General features: G+C 51.0%; 2 protein-coding genes across 6 annotated transcripts in view; one reads left to right on the forward strand and one right to left on the reverse strand.

Moving 5' to 3' along the window:
* LOC122379945 (EGF domain-specific O-linked N-acetylglucosamine transferase-like) overlaps window positions 1–13,394 on the reverse strand; it is a 16,452-nt gene extending 3,058 nt beyond the window's left edge. The window contains exons 1-7 of one of the 4 annotated variants that reach the window (XM_043362630.1): window positions 13,067–13,394; window positions 11,656–11,868; window positions 11,275–11,426; window positions 8,844–9,007; window positions 8,376–8,539; window positions 7,906–8,028; window positions 6,028–6,222 (exon numbers count right to left, since the gene is read on the reverse strand). In XM_043362630.1, coding sequence (XP_043218565.1) covers window positions 6,028–6,222; window positions 7,906–8,028; window positions 8,376–8,539; window positions 8,844–9,007; window positions 11,275–11,426; window positions 11,656–11,868; window positions 13,067–13,243 — 1,188 coding nt within the window. In that variant the 5' untranslated portion in view covers window positions 13,244–13,394. The remainder of the gene's footprint in view (window positions 1–6,027; window positions 6,223–7,905; window positions 8,029–8,375; window positions 8,540–8,843; window positions 9,008–11,274; window positions 11,427–11,655; window positions 11,869–13,066) is intronic. The other 3 variants (XM_043362628.1, XM_043362631.1, XM_043362629.1) reach the window with 3 other exon arrangements.
* On the forward strand, window positions 10,976–17,162 carry LOC122379946. Of its 2 annotated transcripts, none has more exons than XM_043362633.1 (5): window positions 10,976–11,058; window positions 14,378–14,857; window positions 15,081–15,182; window positions 15,361–15,626; window positions 15,781–17,162. In XM_043362633.1, the coding sequence occupies exons 2-5, from the start codon at window positions 14,507–14,509 to the stop codon at window positions 16,235–16,237; spliced, it is 1,176 nt and encodes a 391-aa protein (XP_043218568.1). In that variant the 5' UTR covers window positions 10,976–11,058; window positions 14,378–14,506; the 3' UTR covers window positions 16,238–17,162. The 2 variants fall into 2 exon arrangements, with proteins under 2 accessions (XP_043218568.1, XP_043218567.1); XM_043362632.1 differs by having other exon boundaries at window positions 11,003–11,058; window positions 14,656–14,857.
* Window positions 17,163–18,241: the final 1,079 nt, after the last annotated feature.

Raw genomic sequence — 18,241 nt, forward strand, 5'->3', positions numbered from 1 at the left:
GGTTCGGGCACTTGTGCTCGTCCTCCGTCGGTGGGGCTGATCTGTCGCTGCCCCTGGCGGTGACTCGGCGAGGCGTCAAGGGAGGAGGCGGTATCCGACCGTGGGGGGTGGTGAGCCTCTCTCTCCCCCTCGGAAGGTGCCGCCAAGTCCCGTACAGTCAGCTCGGCCGTCCCAGGCCTTGTAGCGGCGCCGTTGCGGAGCGTCGGCGGCCGAGCTGGCGGAGACCAACTCTTTCACATGGATAACTTGACCGATCCCCCTTCCCTCCAGTCCAATCCCTCGGCCTCGGCCGATCCTCGCCCGTTGGCCTCGGCCGACAGGCGAACGGTGCTCGACAAAGGTCCACGATCTCCTAAGATCCTTATCTTCCGGAGCGCAGACAGGGAGCTGAGCTCTCTGTCGCCCTTCCAGCGGAAGGATGGCTGCGACCGGTTTGGTTCAATCGTTCGTTGTGACCGGATGCGTGATGGCGCGCTGGAGGTCGAGTTCAGGAAAAGCGAGGAGGCGGCGAAAGCGTTGGACGCTACTCGCTTCGTGTTCTCCGAGGGACGGGCATCCGGCCGGAGGCTCGTCTCCATCCCGCTTACAGTGGAGCCCCACCGCTCTAAGAACTCCTCACGAGGGGTCATTAACTGCTTCGATCTGAGGGGAGTGAGCGACGAGGACATTGCGGACGGGCTCGCCGATTTCGGCGTGACAGCGGCTCGCCGCATCATGACGAAGAGAGGCACGGTCTCGACCAACAACATCATTCTGACTTTTGACTCTACTGACTTGCCGAGTGAGATTCGCGTGGGCTACGTGAAGGTTCGCGTGCGGCCTTTCGTCCCAGCGCCCATGCGCTGCTTCCGCTGCCAACGTTTCGGCCACACAAAGGACAACTGCCGAGGAAGACCCACGTGCTCCAAGTGTGCTTCGCAGGACCACACTGACGAAACCTGTGACTCGGAGACCCCCCGATGCGTCAACTGCGGGGAGGGGCAGACGCCGCACTCCGCGTATGATAGGTCTTGCCCTGCATACGTCAAGGAGAAAGAGATCATGACCATCAAGGCTACCAGAAATTTGTCTTTCAAAGAGGCCCGGGAGGTGTACAACCAGAGTCACCCGAAGACCTCGTATGCCCAGAAGGTGAGAGTCACAAACTCTACCGATGCCTCCCAGATGAGTGTAGCACAGCTCGTGCAGCTTCTCAAACGATTCGGCCTCACCGTCGTAGCCACTGGTGACTCAGCGGACACCACGGCGCCTCGTGCGCCGCCGAGAAACACAGAGCAGGCTGCTCAAGAGTCAGTGTGGGGTCCACCCAGTCCCGTTCCAGCCGCGAACGGTGATGGAGACGGCTGGGCCGTCGTCCAGCGCCGACAGGGTGGTCGGCGCCCCCCGGCGCAGGGTAAGGCGCCACCCACCCCGCCCCGCCCCCGACCGCCCACGGCGGTGCAGGAGGCGCTGCGGCGGGGGGAGGAGGAGAGGAGGGCACGAGAGGCGAGGAGGGCTCGCCTCGTCCAGAAGGCCCTCGAGGCTAAGGAAGCCTCGTCTGCCGACTCCTCCTCCGGGAGTGCCAATGCGGCTGTTGCCGCTGACACCCCGGAGACACCTGAGGCGGGGACTCGGCCCATCATGGGTCCCCCGCCGCCTCCTCCACCTCCGCAGCGGCGGCCACCACCGCCGCTGCCAGAGACGCCTGTGTCGAGGACACAGGCCGCCGCCTCGACATCCCCGTCGGGGCGGCAACAGACCTCCGCGGCTCCAGGGCGCCTCGCCAAGCGGCAGACGCCCCCGAGCTGGTCACCCTCGGAGGGTGACGCCCCCCGGGCGAAAAAGCCCCAGCAGGGCTCGAGCCACGCCCGATCTGCCTCTGCTGAAGGGAGGCTACACCGAGAGGGCTCGGGGCATCCCCGTATCCGTTACGGGGGGAGCGCCTCCTCGGAGTTAGAGGACCTAGTCTAGTCTTTCAGTCTAGTCATTTCCTCTTTTATCCTTTTATCTTTTTCGCGCTATTGCGCTTTTTTACCAGGTGCATTTCTCTCGGTGCTTTTTACCTTTTTTGTGGTCAGTCAGGTATCTGTGTGCGCCTTTGCCTCATGTTATACGCGCCCTTTTTGCGCCTTTTTAACCACGCCTTTTATTCTACAGTGGAACTGTAGAGGCCTCCGGGCCAACTACCAGGACCTACAGTCTCTTATCCGTTGGCGCACACCCCTTGTTTTAGGTCTCCAGGAGACCAAGCTAGCGCCAAACGTTACCTTTGCCATCAAGGGCTACTCTGTTTTTAGAAGAGACCTGGACACCCCTACCATTGCCCATGGAGGAGTGCTTCTGGCGGTTCACCACAGCGTACCTGCTCGCCAGGTGCCGCTGCAGACTCCCCTGCAGGCGGTGGCCGCCAGAGTTGATTTCAACCACCGGGAACTGACAGTGTGCTCTTTATACCTACCACCAGGTATAGCGCTCCCGGTGGTTGAGCTGCATCGACTCGTCGATGAGCTTCCACCTCCGGTCCTGGTAGTCGGCGATTTTAATGCCCATAGCCTGGCGTGGGGATGCGACACGACTGGCACTCGTGGTCGACTTTTAGAATCTTTTATCCGCGATGAGGCGCTGTGTATTTTAAATACAGGACAGCGCACCCATTTTACAACACCCTCCGGTCAAACATCGGCTCTGGACCTGAGCTTAGTGAGTCCGCGGCTAGCTCAGCTTTTTACCTGGTCCGTCCATGACGACCCACTCGGGAGCGACCACTTCCCAGTGTGGCTGGAGCACCAGGAGTCCCCAGTGTCAGGCAACCGTCCACCTAGGTGGAATGTTCGGAAAGCCGACTGGGGCGAATTCCAGGCCGCTGTAGAGGCCTCTGTTTTATCCAGAGCCGACCCCTCTGTGATGTCTACAGAGGATTTTACATGTTTACTCATTGACTCCGCAAACGGGTGCATACCCAAGACGTCGAGTCAGCCTCGTCGTCCTCCGGTCCCGTGGTGGACCAAGGAATGCGGAGATGCGATTCGTGCCAGGAAGCGCGCTTTTAGAAAGTTTGACCGGAGTAGTACTACTGAGAACCTCATCGCTTTTAAGAGAGCGCGGGCTTTTGCCCGACGCGTTTTAAAGGAGGCAAAGGCTGTTTCATGGCGCACTTACGTAAGTTCCTTAAACCGTTTTACTCCTACGACGCAAATATGGGCACGCATGAAGCGCATTGAAGGCCGGTTCAGCTCTGTTCCGCTTCCGGTTTTAAGAGTGAACAACACGGACATATCTCACCCTTCAGACGTCGCAGAGACGATAGGCCGTGCACTCTATCAGCGCTGCCGAGGAGAGCCGTCCTCACGACCTGCACCAGCCGCCGTGGACTTCAGCACAGCTGAAAATTTGGTGTACAACGAGCCTTTCTCTATGGCTGAACTCACGTCTGCCATCAGCTCGTTGCGCAGCGTCTCAGAAGGTCCGGATGCAGTCCACAACGACATGCTCCGTCATCTACCCACAGTTGCCCTCGAGGCGCTGCTAGCAACCTTCAATTCGCTTTGGGAGACTGGCACCTTCCCTGAGACCTGGCGGGAAGCCATTATCATTCCTATCTTGAAGGCTGGCAAGTCGGGACATGACCCTCTCCATTATCGGCCCATCTCTCTCACATCATCGCTTTCAAAGCTGATGGAGAAGATGGTCAATGTGCGTTTTAGCTGGTTTCTGGAACATCACGGTGTTTTTACAAACGCCCAGTGCGGTTTTAGAAAGCACCGCAGCCCTGTTGACCACATTTTAGCCCTTGACACCGAGATACGCACCTGTTTTACTGAAAAGAAGCACCTTGGAGCACTGTTCTTTGATATTGAGGCGGCCTATGATACAGTCTTACGACACAGCATACTTTCCAAAGTATATAAGTACGGCATACGCGGCCGGATGGGCCTCTTTATCAAGAATTTTTTATCGGGTCGTCGGTTTAAAGTCCGAGTTGGCAGTGATTTCTCGAGCAGTTTTACCCAGGAGAACGGAGTTCCCCAGGGTGGGGTGCTCAGTGTGGCGCTGTTCGCGGTGGCAATCAATGACATCGTCGACGACCTCCCGGTTTCCATCGGGAGATCGCTTTTTGTCGACGATTTTGCCATTTGGTTTGCTGCTTCAAGCGCTCGACACGCGGCTAGACAGCTGCAGCTCGCCGTAACACGTTTGGAGAGGTGGAGCGGTAAGAATGGTCTTCGTTTTTCCACAGCGAAGACCGTGGCAATGCACTTTTGCCGCCGACGTTGTGACGACCTAGCTTTGGGAATCAAGCTCTACGGACAGGTGATTCCCACTCGGCCGGTGGCGAAGTTTCTTGGGATTTATTTTGACAGTAGCTTGACGTATAAGGAACATTTTAGAACGCTTCGGGAACGGTGTTTTAAATCCCTGAACGTTTTAAAATGTGTTGCTCGCACATCTTATGGTGCGGACCGCAGGACCCTTCTTCTCCTGTACCGATCGATAGTTCGGTCGAAGCTGGATTACGCTTCTTTTGTGTATGATTCAGCGAGCCAATCCAGCAAAAAGGTCCTCGACGCAGTCCATCATGCTGCAATCCGTGTCGCCACCGGAGCATTCCGCACCTCGCCCAGCAGCAGCCTTCTTGCTGAAGCGCACGAGCCGCCTCTATCCCTACGCCGCCAGATGCTTGGGATGCGCTATGCGCTGAAACTGCGTCAGTTCCCGACGCATCCGACGTATCCGTACGTCTTCTCCACCTACTACACTCGACTTGACAGAGCGCGACAATCGCTCTGCTTTGGAGCGCGCATGAGAGGTCTCTTCTCCGCAGCCAACATAGGTTTACGTGTCGTACGACGTAGCTGGGGTACGTCCTCTCCGCCTTGGAAACACGCAAAACCTCAAGTAGATCTCTCACTCTCCGAAGTTAAGAAGGATGACTTGCTGCCTTGTGAGGCGCGAGTCAGGGCCTTGCAACACATCGTCTCGTACGATGGTTTTAACACCATTTTTACAGACGGATCAAAAACACCTGAGGGAGTGGGATGTGCTTTTATCGCAGGTCGCGATACCCGCTCATTCTCTCTACCTTCTTTTGCCTCGGTGTTTTCATCTGAGCTAGTCGCCATCGAGAAGGCTCTGTGTTTTATCGAGGTGTCGGACGGCCTTTCTTACTTGATTTTATCGGACTCCCTAAGTAGCCTTTTGGCGTTACGGAGTTTTAATCCAGTTGACCCGATCGTTCAAGACATTTTAGCTCGACTTCAGTCAGTGGAACAATCGGGAAAATTTGTTCAGTTCTGCTGGATTCCCAGCCACGTCGGCATACACGGCAACGAGCTGGCAGATGCGGCCGCGAGGCGCGCGGCCGCAGCCTCCTGCACTCGACGTCTGCCATTGCCGGCGCGTGACCTTTATTCGGCTGTGCGATCTTTCATTCTCTCTGAGTGGCAGGCAGAGTGGAGCCTACGTGGAGGCGGAAAGCTCCGTGAGGTGAAGCCGACTTTGGAGCCATGGAGGTCTTGCTTGCAAGACAACCGGTCCAACGAGGTGATCTTGTGCAGGCTCCGAATCGGCCATACATATGCCACGCATGGCCACCTCCTCCGCGGAGACGAGCAGGCCATTTGCAACGGTTGTTCCGCGCCTCTTACCGTCGCTCACGTGCTCTTATCTTGTCCACTTTTAGAACCAGACCGGACGCGCTACCTCGGCCGCATCGCTCCGGGCACCACTGTCCGCCACCTGCTGGGTGACGAGTCACCCTGGGTTTTATCTGGCAACATCTTTTCCTTTATCCGTGCAGTCAAATTCCAAGCGATTTACTCGACCTGACCCAAATCCTCTCTAGTCTCCTTGTCTAGTCAGTTGTCTATTACGACGCTCTTGCGTTGTTTTATTTTACCCTGTCTTTTTCATAAAGTCTTTTACTTTCTAGTCTTGATATCTAGAAAGTTTCTTCTTTTGAAACACTTGTTTTACTAGCGCGACGTTATGGGCGCAAAATGACCTTTGCAGTCGACGCGCCCGAAAGCCCCAATAAACAAACAAACAAACCTCGACTCCCTGCTGTTTTCTGAGCGCCTTCAGGATGCGCGCCTCGTTCAGCACCCGCCTGTGACGCGACTGTCGCGAGATCCACACCACGCGCACCGTGTCGTCGGCGACGGTTCGCCGCAGCGGCAGACCCAGCCGGTGCAGGACGTGCCGCTGGAAGGCGTGGAACAGACCGCTCTGACGGCAGCCGGGCACCTGGAAAGGAGAAAGTGGTCATAAAGTCATGATGATGATGCATTGGTTTTAGGGGCGTCCAGGCTGCATTTGCTCATCGTCGCCACAGTGTAATCAAACTACAGGGTGTCCCATAAGTTCCTTCTCACCTAAATTTTTCTTTTAGAGGCTCTCTTATTTAAAGCCACGCTTAATTTATTTTGTAACTGAGCTTTTGGGGTTGCCATGGCAACTGTGAATGTGCTCCACGGTAACTAATTCGTCTAGACAAAATATTTTTTTGCCAGAGAGTTCACTTCCTGTGGAGACGGCTTACGCCGCAACATAGAGGTCTCCGATACGGGAACGTCTCGGTATTTAGTCCACACTGGGCCATTCACGACGGTTGAGGGTGATTGAGGCCATCCAGTATGTAGCCAATGTCTGTCGCTAACTGGACGCACAGTCAACAAGTGACGCCGATGATTTGTCGGGAGTCAATCGCTGCAAGTTTACGCTCTTTTTTGTCAGCTTTCACGAGTGAGCCATGTGGCCAAAACTGTGTGGCGCGAAAATGGCTGTCAAAAAGGTCTTAGCGTTCGAAAGTTGGTAAATAGGCTTTTCAGGATGCATTACCAGCTGTCGAAGAGTATCATTTCGGGGTACCTAACTCAAGGTGACTTAAGCTCTACTTACCGGAGGGCTCAAAACAGTCAAAAACGTCTTAAAATGGCCAAACATGTGTTTCGTTATGCCTGAGGCTAAAAAACTGAAGGGCCGATGGCATCAATGTGGTCATCTGGACTACCTAGTCCGTGCTCGAGATAAACCACCGGTGCAAACCCCAAATCGGTCCCATATGGGCGACGTAAAAGGCTTTTATGTCATCCCGCTTTATTCCTATGCAAAAGGCCAGAGTCACGGTAATGTGGGGTAATATGCGTCCAGACACTGATCACAATGCGATTGATACTCCAGAAACAGTCTTGGGACGCAGAATGCTTCTCCAAGAAGATCTAGTAGGAGTTTCAGCTTTCTAGCTTAACTCGAACCGCAAGTATGACCACATCTTTTTAGGAGAAAATGGCATCCGGGAGGTCGTAGGCTCATCTTCAAGCAAGACAGTGCATCAGTGCACAGGTCAAGCAAAGCTTAGAAGCAGTGCCAGGAGACTGTGATAGGCGTGTGTGGTAAGATCACATCCCAGCCAACTCATCGGATCCAAATTTCATAAAAATGTGTTGGGAATATTGAAATCGAGGCTCGTCGAAGCGAACCGGTGTTTCAGCATTGAGGAGCTCACGGCGCATGCCAAGTCAGTCTGGGCTAACTTCAAGCCTGTTATGCTGCCAAACATGCCGGTTGGCATGTCGCAGCATGTATTCATGTGTTTGCCTATGAAATGGGGAGCACATTGAGGGGTTATAAACATATCAAAACGCAATGTACTCTGTTTTACATGCAAATATAAGGTGAGAACGAACTTATGGGACACCCTGTAAATGACCCGAATAAGGTGACCGGGGCGTGAAACAAGTCATTATGGCGACAGTCCGGTGGCGACAACCAAGTTGTTAGTAAAATAGGCGTCACAAATAACAGGCATGGCCTCACTGGACGTCACATACGGCATTCAACGTCGCAACAGTCAGTGTAGTGTCACATTATACGGCTACGTGCTGCACTATGTTGGACCGTGGACATTGTCAAAAATGGGCGCCTCACCAGCGGTGTGTTGTAGAACAGCCCGAAAATCATCCTGGGTGGCAGCGGGAACACCACGTCTTTGAAGCAGACCCGCTGGCCAATGACGTCATTCAGAGACCAAATGGGACGGCTGGAGAACACCTGCAGGAACAGAAACGTCCATTAGACGTGTGGGTGAACTACACTCATGATTCAAAGAAAATTTGTGTATTGTTAGGAACGTAAAAATGCTTCGACGCAGATCGCTTGTCGATTTGAGTACTTTTAACACAAATATGCTCTTATTTACGCTAAGCCGATGGACATCTACAAGTGAATAATTCGTCCACTTCAAGAGTCCGGTTTCGGTGATGACGGTTTCTCAAGTAAATTAGCCAACTACATTTCATAGATAACCACCACACACTCCAACGCTGCCCAGTTAAAATCAGACGGCACGAAAAACATCCACCCCCACCAAAGTCCATCAATTGCTGAGACCACCCCACCTGGAACATGGGCGCGAAGGCGGACCGGTAGGGCACGTTCTCCCAGATGAGGATCTGCTTGTCGCGGTGGAATGAGCCCGGGTGGTCGCCGTCCATCGAGTCGTTCAGGTGCTGGCTGGCGTACAGGTTGAAAAAGTCGCAGAAGTGGTGGTACATGCTGACCGCTGCGGTCGACGAAAAGACTTGCAGTCAATGAGGGAGCTACGAGTCGCAAATACGGCATAAAACGGTCTACGAACATCATTTTGACATGTTTCCACAATTCTACAGCCCTTCATGTCAAAGTCTTAAGATGTATGCAGAGGTCCGTGCTTCAAATAAAAGTTAGCAGGGCAGAAAGTTCTTATAATAGCTTGATAGTATTGGTCACAAGTTCTGGCGTCGCAACTCATATCCCTACCGCATTTCGACGATAAAAACTCAAATAACGTCCAAAAAAAGGACATTACCAATTGCTACTCGACTCACAGGCGTCGAGTTTCATGATGTAGGTGGGTGTGGTGACGACCCGGTCGCACTCTGGCCGACCGGTTAGCGGTCTCTCCGCCTGCGTCAGGTGCTGGATCTCGGGTGACCACGACTGCAGCGCACTCATAAACTCCAGCTCGGACGACAGCCGGTCACGGTCCACGCTGCAGGGCACAGGAGCGGGGCGGTCACGGCATAGTGTGGACCCTACTCGTGGAGACGATCGTTAGCATGGTGCGAGGGCGAGCATGGACAATCGCTGGGTGCTGACAGACAGGTGACCACCATTTATGCTATTTTATATGTGAGATAGATATCATATAAATTTAAATGGAATAGACTTTAATACACTTGTACAACATTCATCAGAATGATTTGCTCCACAGTAAGTCAACTGAAGTTATGGATTCCCCTTATAAAGAAGGTACCAAATTGGACATTACCAGAAGTTACTGTGTGTGGTGGGGACAGAGCTCCCACTCGTGAGGTGGGACTCACCCAGTGTAAAATTTTTACTTCACCGTTACCTGTGCAGATGAAAAAAGTTTTGTTTTTTACCAGTCAGTGATGAAAAAAATTGACCGATCTTAACATGCAATGATGATTTTTGAACAGATACTATGGAAATCTTCACCATGGTTGGTGGTTCAGTGCACCATCCAAGCCGAGGTCATTCATCCACCTTTTTGATCAGCTAGATATGTAGTTCAAGTTGCTGTCTTATTCATAGGTAATAAGAATGATCTACAGTAAGTGACATATTTATGAATATTCCTGCAGTCAATTCATTCTCAAAATTAGCTACCTAGCACATGATTTGACAAGACTGCATGTCTGATATCATCATATCCGAGTCATTGGGTAAGGAGGTATCCAGGTACAAGCAGAAATGGGGACAGTTTTTTGAAAAGATGCTAATCAGGACTGACTCATCAAATAAATGCAGAAACATTGTTTTAGATGGGCACACGTTGAAAATATAAGCAAATGGGCTAAAATTTCATCGTATCAGTATGGACCTATGGTCATTATTCACAAGTTATGGGCAACAATCAGCACCATCTTCTCTGATCAGAGAGGATAGTGCTCGAGTTGAAGGTGAAAAACTTTTTCACAATGTAAAATTAAAATAATTCTGAAAATAAAAATACCTACCAGGTTTCAGAGAGCTACCCAGCGACGCATTATCATTACGTTGCTTATATATATATATATATATATATATATATATATATATATATATATCCTGATCATTACCCTCTCTGAAAACGGAAGGCACGACGCGACGCGTTGTTTGCGCCGTAGTTTGTCACGCTGGCGCCAGCAAATGCGGCTACTAAATAATTGCGTTGCATTAAACCGAACCCGGCCCCCGACACCGTAAGAGGTGCAATTTCCCTCGAGACATTACCCAGCCTGCATGGCATCAAATCGGAAGAAACTTGCACCACACAGTTCAAAAATGATCGAGGCTGTCACATATGTATAGTATTTGCCATATCTTTCATCAAATCATGAGATAGCTTGCGTCCATGTTGCAACCTGGACACCAGTCCGAGGATGAAATTTTTGTTCATTTTCGAAAGGCAATATTTTTATATCAACAGCAATCTAAGAGTTTGTATGTATCTTATAACGAAGTCCAGTGTCTTATCTTCTAAAAAATGCATTACAGTCATAAAAATATTGACTAGACTCCCTACAAGCATTCTCGACTGGTGACTAAAAATCGAAGAATTTTTCATCCTCGGACACTCTGTAAGAAAACAGCTATAATTTCCCTAATATTCAATATTTTTCGATTATATCTTCAGCAAACATGGAGAACGATCCATTTAACATGCTAATCCAAACAGCAGATGATTTGGAAACTTCATGAAGGCGTGAGAGATCCCCGCGGTTACCTGGAAAATTTCATCCTCAGCCTGGCCTTTTTAATGCTTTTTCATCCTAATTTCATCATTCAGTTGTAGAACTAGTTTAATGCAATTCTTCAGGGAATGTTTATACAAAAGCAATAAATTAATTTAATTTTAATTTTTAGACATTATTTGATTGATAATATTGTATTATCGAGTGTATTTATCTGCACTTACCTACACCTTTTTATTGTTCTGTTTCTTTTTTTAATCGAGGCAATCACGAAGCGCATGATATATACACTGTGCTGAGATATTTCCATGGTCATTTCTATCATTGCTGATTGGAAAGGAAGGTGCGTATAATTTATCATGTATATTTTTTGTGGTTTTCATGATAGGTGCAGTTTTTAACCTTCTAACATTATTTTGGGACATTTTAACCGATTTGAATAAGGATTTGGTGCATTTGTGTTGAAAGATGAAAATTATGAGCCAGGATGAAAAATTAGCAGATTTCATTAACTGTGATTTTCCAGGCTAATACCGGAAAAATTTTACACTGGACTCACCGGCAGTGCCCAGCCATCTGGCCAGGCTTCAGCACGTCCATTTTGTACCGCAGCAGCTCGCCCCGCCGCTTTGTCAGCTCTCGGAAGTCGAGTCTGATGTTGCGGCCTCTGCAGAACTCCATCTTTGAGGAGCAATTAAGAGCAGATGCGTCCTGTTGATGAAATCCCACATCAACCAGATGATGCACCCAAGCATCAAATCTGCAATTTGAGTGTTCACAAAAATAAAAATTATTTGCTCATCTTAAACATAGAGATGCAGAATTATCAATAATCAGCACCAGGTGACTTGACACCTTTCATATTGATAAAACTGTTTCCAAAATCATCATAATCACACAATAATGAAAAAAAACTGCCCATTGAAAATGAGACACTCACCAAGCTACTATCTATAGGGGAGCATAATGGGAACATTGTCTTCATCCTCCTTTTGATGTACCCAAAGTCTGCTTGTTCATAGTACATCTCCAGCTGACTAGTTTTTGTAGCTGCCCATCCTTTACTTTTGCCATCACACTCAGGAACCAAGTAGGACTTAAAAATAGGACAGTTCTCTTCATATCCCCAGCATAATCCCTGGTCCAGATATGGCTGAAAATGAAACAGGCTTTATCATTCACAGTAGATACAATACAAAAGAGAATGAATCATAAGTCTGACTGTGTATAGGTACACAGAAACAGAGCCATTGGCCAATGCTTACAATGTCAGTGAAGCACACAGAAAGCCACTCATGACAACACAGATCTAATAGCAGACCAGACTGCAAAGTATGGCACGCAGGTCGACGAGGCGCACCGGCCCAAGTTCAAAATCCGCACCAACCCTTCAAACTGAGCCGGAAAATCCGCACCAAAGTGGGCTGAGAGCCGAAAAAATCCGCACCGAACCGACAGGCAATTATAATGCAAGGGACTTCATTCATCTCACCATAATTACTTCCCCTCCAAGTTCAGTTTCACGAGAAACGCTCACCACGGGACCGCGCCGAGCACTTGTACCGGAAGTTTGAAATAGAGCAAATAGACGGACGCCGGTGAAAACAGGGCGCCGGAGGGCATATTGGGTCACGTGACATTCAAACTTCTCCCCTCTCTGTGGGCCTTCTACATGCTAAATGTCACGTGTGAATTTGACGAGCCTTGATAAAGTCGCCCCAACAAACTTTCGCATGAGTAAAACTAATGATGACATTCCAAAGTAGCGTGCTGATTGGCAATTCAAACCAGCTGCTCGCAAATGTGACATACCAGTCACCACCGCAACAGTCTTCGTTCTAATGACGTCATCACGTTAATTTCTGAGGCGAGAATGGATTTGTTCTGCCGCAATTGTTAGTTCGTAGAGTATATTTTAAACCTTTCTCCGTCACCGTGCGTCACCGTAGCTGGCACGCATTTGTAGGGCTTTCCAAAGAACAGTCAACAAGGGAACCCGGCCGGGTAAGAAGACCAAGCGAAGTCCGCACCGCATCAAGGTCCAAGCCAAATCCGCACCGCACCAGGCAAAATCCGCACCGCACCACTCCAAAATCCGCACCAGCCGAGCAAGCCCGCACTGACGAGATCTCGTCGAAATTGCCATACTTTGCAGTCTGAATAGCAGAAGGGGCGGGAGGTTATTTAACTATTAACTATTATTAATTTAACAATATTAACTATTACTATTATATTAACTATAAACTAATTTCTGGATCCGCCACTACAAATATTCTGCAAAATGCATCATGAGGTACCAAAGCTGTAAGAACGGAATCTTGGTAAGAAAAATAAATTATAAATTGGCTTACCTTCAGTTGGCAGCTACCGTTCCTCCTGCAACCGTCCGAGAACCGCTGGTGGGAATTAACATAAAATGGTACATGCTCTGGTGGAAGGGCAAGCTCGGAAACAATGTTTCCCTTGCATTGAATAGATATCGCAATTAAAAAAATAAACAGCGAAACAGCCGTCATCGAATATATCATCAGGGGGTATGGGACGACGGTGAAAACAGGGCGCCTGGGGCGATTTGATCAAGGTTCGTGAAATTTACACGTGACTCTCGGAATGTAGAAGGCCGAGAAGGCCAACGGAGGGGGAGCAGTTCCAAATATCACGTGACTAATATGCCCTGCGGCGCCCTGTTTTCACCGGCGTCCGGGGTATGACCATCGGCCGGCGAAAACAAAATCGGGACGCCGGTGAAAACAGGGCGCCGGAGGGCATATTAGTCACGTGACATTTGGAACTTCTCCCCCTTTGTGGGCCTTCTACATGCCAAACGTCACGTGTAAATTTCACGAACCTTGATCAAATCGCCCCAGGCGCCCTGTTTTCACCGTCGTCCCAAAATCGCACGTTGTTTTATGCCGGTTGCTGTTCTGGCTCAGGGTAGGTGATATTTGGCTGGTAACAATGATCACGTGATTCATATGCCATTTAAGGCTTTTTCCTTTACATGCCATCTGTATCTTTTCATTATCTTAGAAATAAAAGATATTTATATTTAAAAATGATATTTATTTCAGTGCCTATCATTTAAAGGGACCCTCCCACCTTCAAAAAAGTTAATGAATTGGCATGAAAGTGATGTCGCTCGGTTCAGAAAGAGCAAAGACGAATATCTACCAAATTTCATCGAAAAATATTCACCGGTTTTCAAGATATTAGACTTTTACTTTTGTTTACTTTTTGGGATCTCCGCTGTTCCTAGCGACTTTATTTGAAAGTGCGGCATTTGTTGCGCGCTAAGCAGCATATACCACCGCGTGCTACAAAACGTTTTAGTCAAACATTTAAAAATCGTTAGATATCTGCGCTGACGTCACACATTCAGAGGGGTATTCCTATGCATTAGCCCCTCTGAATCAAAATGCTGCAATTTTGAAATTCAATATTTCCGATTTAAGGCATTTCTCGATGTTGTAAGTGCCGAAACCGGTAATTGTGAGCCAGGGACCCCATTTTGGCTATCTCAACTCAAATCTAAATGGGAGGGTCCCTTTAAGTTTGAAATTTGACCGAGCTAGCAATTTATCTAAATGTGATTCACTCACGCTGGTTGGGCCCAAGATTCTTGGTTGGGCCGTAGATGAAAGTTTCTATGTAATTCCCGACAGAAAAGCACATCTTCCGCGACCTGAATCTTTGGGAGACGTGCCGGTCTAGCCCGTGTTGCTGTGCAATGTGACGTCAGTTGGCCTTGCGTCAGTCGATACATAATCGGCCAAACGACATGCTCATAGGACATGGAGGATGCGCACCGCGCGTGCGCTGCGCAGTGCACATGGGACCCGAGGTCGAATCGGTGTGCAATGTTCAAGGGCATCGACCAAGGCCAGGCATCGACAATTGAGCCCAGCAGGGTGTCTGGACAGGACGCCTCATCTGCGGTTAGGCTGCGGCGCGCAGTATCGGATTGGGCCGGAGGCGCAGTGTCGGCCGCGGGTCTGCGAGGGGTGGCTGCGGACGGTCCGTCGGGGCGCGCTACCATGAAGCTGACGCCCGTCGGTGACACGGAGACGGTGGTGCGAGCCGAGCACGGCCACCTGGACGAGCTGGTGGCCCAGCTGGAGCGGCACGGAACACGCAGCGCCCAGGTACGTGTACGCAGCCCGCAGCCGCGCGGCAAGGACAAAGACTTGGTGCACGTTCTAGTATCTTATCTCACGACTCACATAAATAAGCGCGGAGCAGTTACACTCGCCACGAGCTCCCCAACTACGGCAACTGTACCTAATAGAAAAAAACACCCCAAGACGCAGAAGCTGCGCTTTGCGTCGTTTCGGACCGCGTAATATTGCCCATTCTTCTCTCTTTCAGCTGCGATTCGGTCTTCTATTGCTTCGGAACGGCATAAACAAGTACCGCTATGAGGTCTTCTACAGTGGCTGGTCGGAAGATATTTTGGTAATTCTTATCACGGTAAGCGATCATGTGTTCAGTTGTATCTCCCTTATTCCATTATGATTACAACGATCAGTTGATATGAATGTGACGGTCAATTTCACACATCATCGCATGTATAACCATTTGTATAACCAATAACCATTTGCACATCCAACTCCAGCCCGAAATCATATCGTTGGCCCGTGCTCTACAGAGACGAGTAGAGCACACCCGTGTGGTTACGCTGGCGGCACCAGACAGCCCGTCTACTCCGGGACGGTTGGCGAGGAACCTCCGGCACCCTGAGCTGCGAGCGGCCATCTGGGGCGGCCGGTTCCGCGTCGACGTCTGGCCCGAGAGTCTGATGCACCCGCTGTTCGATGTCGCCCGCCAGATGGGCTTCAGTGTTCGTTCCATAGTGAAGAAACAGGTGACATTCGCCCGTCCAAGAGGACTCCCGGAGGTCAAACCCTCACCCAGGTACGTCATCCCAATTGGATATTTATTCTGAGTCATTGCCAATAATAATAACTTAGCCATCATCACCTTAAGTCGTACATAGTTAGATAAGTGCTCACCCAATTTTCATTTAGCTTCTCCAAAGCTGTCCGTTTTTTTTTTTGTCGTTTCACAGGCAGGGAGTGAGCATCCGTCCGCTACTTCCTAAACACGTGGACATAGTAATGCGCCACTGGCCGTACGTCCATGAAATCGACGACGCGCACTCGATGATCCATGACTCCATAGTTGCCGGCCTGTCTGCCGGAGCGTTCGTCACCGAGCCACCGACGGGCGGCGGAGGTGACGACCAGGAGCCCCTGCCTGCCGACGGCCTGGCCTGCTGGGCGCTGGTGAACCAGGACGGCTTCTTGGGCTTCCTGCACACTTTGACTGGTTATCGCAAGCGCGGGCTGGCGGCGGCAGTAACGGCTGAGCTGAGCCGACTCTGCGAGGAGGCCGGCTACCCAGCGGTCTTCCACAGCAGTCATGCTTCTGTTTGGCGAATGGCCCAGAAGCTCCAGTATGAGAAACTGTTCCCCGTATTCTTGGCCTTTGTCACGCCCAATGACAATTCGGCAGCTCGTCTGTAAAAGTATCAGCAAGATGGCGAGATTGGGGACCAGTGCCACATACCCACTGAGAAAAACAACATAAAAAGCGTAAATAAAACAACATCATGATTGACGACGAGATCTGCCGCTGCCTGCCAGGCAGTTTGGTATAACACCCTTGGCCACAACAGGGTGACTTTGGATGTCATCTGGTGATCTGACCTGAGAAATCAACGGGGCAGACCGGTTAGCACCTCGACGTTCTGCCGCACCCACTCCAAGGAACGGGTGATGCGATGGACCAGCTCGGGAACACTTCCGCCAGAGTCGGACAGCGTCTCCAGAGGTCGACCTGAATCGCAGCACGTGCAGGGCAGCTGATCGAGAAGGAACTCCACGTCTCGCTCCCCGCCGCTGGGTAAGGCAGGTCGAATCGTTGATCAAGCCGAGGGACGATGCGATGGACTGTAGTCGGTGCGGAGCAGCTGGCTCTCAGTCTCCACCGATCGCGCTCAGCGTGGCCTGTCGACGTGGGTGTCGTCGCGCCCGTGTGTGTGTGTGTGGGGGGGGGGGGGGGCAACTGCTGGGTGAAGTGGATGAATGACACGACCGCCAAGTAGCTACTGCACCTCTTGCTGAGTTCAAGTGTGATAGTCCCCCCGTAGACTGAGCGAACTGTGCTACGGTTGGCTCGTCGATAAACGTCCTTCGACACCGAGTAGGGAGTGCTGCGGCGGAGTAGCTCTTTTCAGCGATCGCAAACAGGCAGCGGCCTGTCGGGAAAAGGACAATGTCATGAAGCGAGAGGGATGAGAAGAATGAGTCGCAGGTGGTTGTGCGAGTCCTCTTAGAACATTCACTTTCGGAAGTCATTCACTTTGACGTGCCCCATTTTGCAGAACATAGCAAGCCGGTGCCCAAATAAATAAGAGAATATTACTGGTACAATAAATACAATATTGTATTTTTAGATTTCTCAATTCAGGCTTATAATGAGTCATCAACAACAGCTACAAACACACACTTCGCATTTTCCGTAAAACAACTACGGACAGAGGGTTTAGTTTATTTCGGGGGCAAATATGCAAATCACTAGGAATTATCCATGTCAACGCCTACCATTACTCGGTACAAAACAGTCACCGACGCACCCGTCCCAGGCGAAGGCGAGCCACGTCACACAGAGTTACAGACGAGCGGCGCCGACTGGACGCCCCGGAGGTGGCGGCGCGCGGCTCACCAGACACAAACAGACGGGCGCGGCGGGCCGGGTCACTCTGGTACGGTGCCGGCCAATACAGGCACCCCAAACACACCGCGTCCAGGCCACGGCCGTCCGTCACACACACTGGACATCAGCCCCAGCAGGCGCGGCGTCCACATAAAAATAGAGCCTGTGAGTTGATGCATACTTCCACCACGTCGCACGTTTAAAACGGAGATGACTTTGGCGGCTGCCTCAGCCAGAAGCGGTATGGCACGGAGCCGCCGTACACGGGCACATAACACCGACTTCAGTCACGGACACTGCCTGCGTCACAGACACACAGACCGCGGCCCTTGCACACACAAAACCCAGGATTAAACCATCACACCCATCAACAACGCGAGCTCCGGTAAAGCTGACACTGAATTAATGCCTAGGCGAGCTCACTGCGTGACTTCACCCGTGATTCCCAGAGTGGCGCCGCGCCGCGACCGCTTCCAGTTATTACAACAGATATATACACACACGGTCAGCGCACGAACACACGGCACGCTCACGGCATCCACGTTCATCATTTGCTCACATAAAGTCAACCAACGGGCGGCGAGCGCGCCCCAGCTGCCTGGCGCCCGGCGGACACACTCGCGAGTTTGCGACATTTGGGACGACGTTGGCGACGTTCGCGGCGCGGGCTATCACGGAGCGGACTAGATGATGTGTGTGAGAGAGGCGGAGTCGGTCGGGGCAGCCACGGCGGTTTGTACTGGCGGAGGCCGGCCCGCGGCGATCACACGGACATGGCACGGCGGGCGGGCCGGGGCAGTGGGTCGCCGCCG

Source organism: Amphibalanus amphitrite, unplaced genomic scaffold (assembly GCF_019059575.1).
Source record: "Amphibalanus amphitrite isolate SeventyFive unplaced genomic scaffold, NRLGWU_Aamphi_draft 000087F_arrow, whole genome shotgun sequence".
Classification (NCBI taxonomy): domain Eukaryota; kingdom Metazoa; phylum Arthropoda; class Thecostraca; order Balanomorpha; family Balanidae; genus Amphibalanus; species Amphibalanus amphitrite.

Excerpts from the sequence above, each read along its gene's own strand:
- LOC122379946 (XM_043362633.1), top strand. The coding sequence starts at position 14,507 with ATGGAGGATGCGCACCGCGCGTGCGCTGCGCAGTGCACATGGGACCCG. Across the intron at positions 14,858-15,080 it reads ACGGAACACGCAGCGCCCAG|CTGCGATTCGGTCTTCTATT; the intron begins GTACGTGTACGC and ends TCTCTCTTTCAG. Across the intron at positions 15,627-15,780 it reads GAGGTCAAACCCTCACCCAG|GCAGGGAGTGAGCATCCGTC; the intron begins GTACGTCATCCC and ends GTCGTTTCACAG.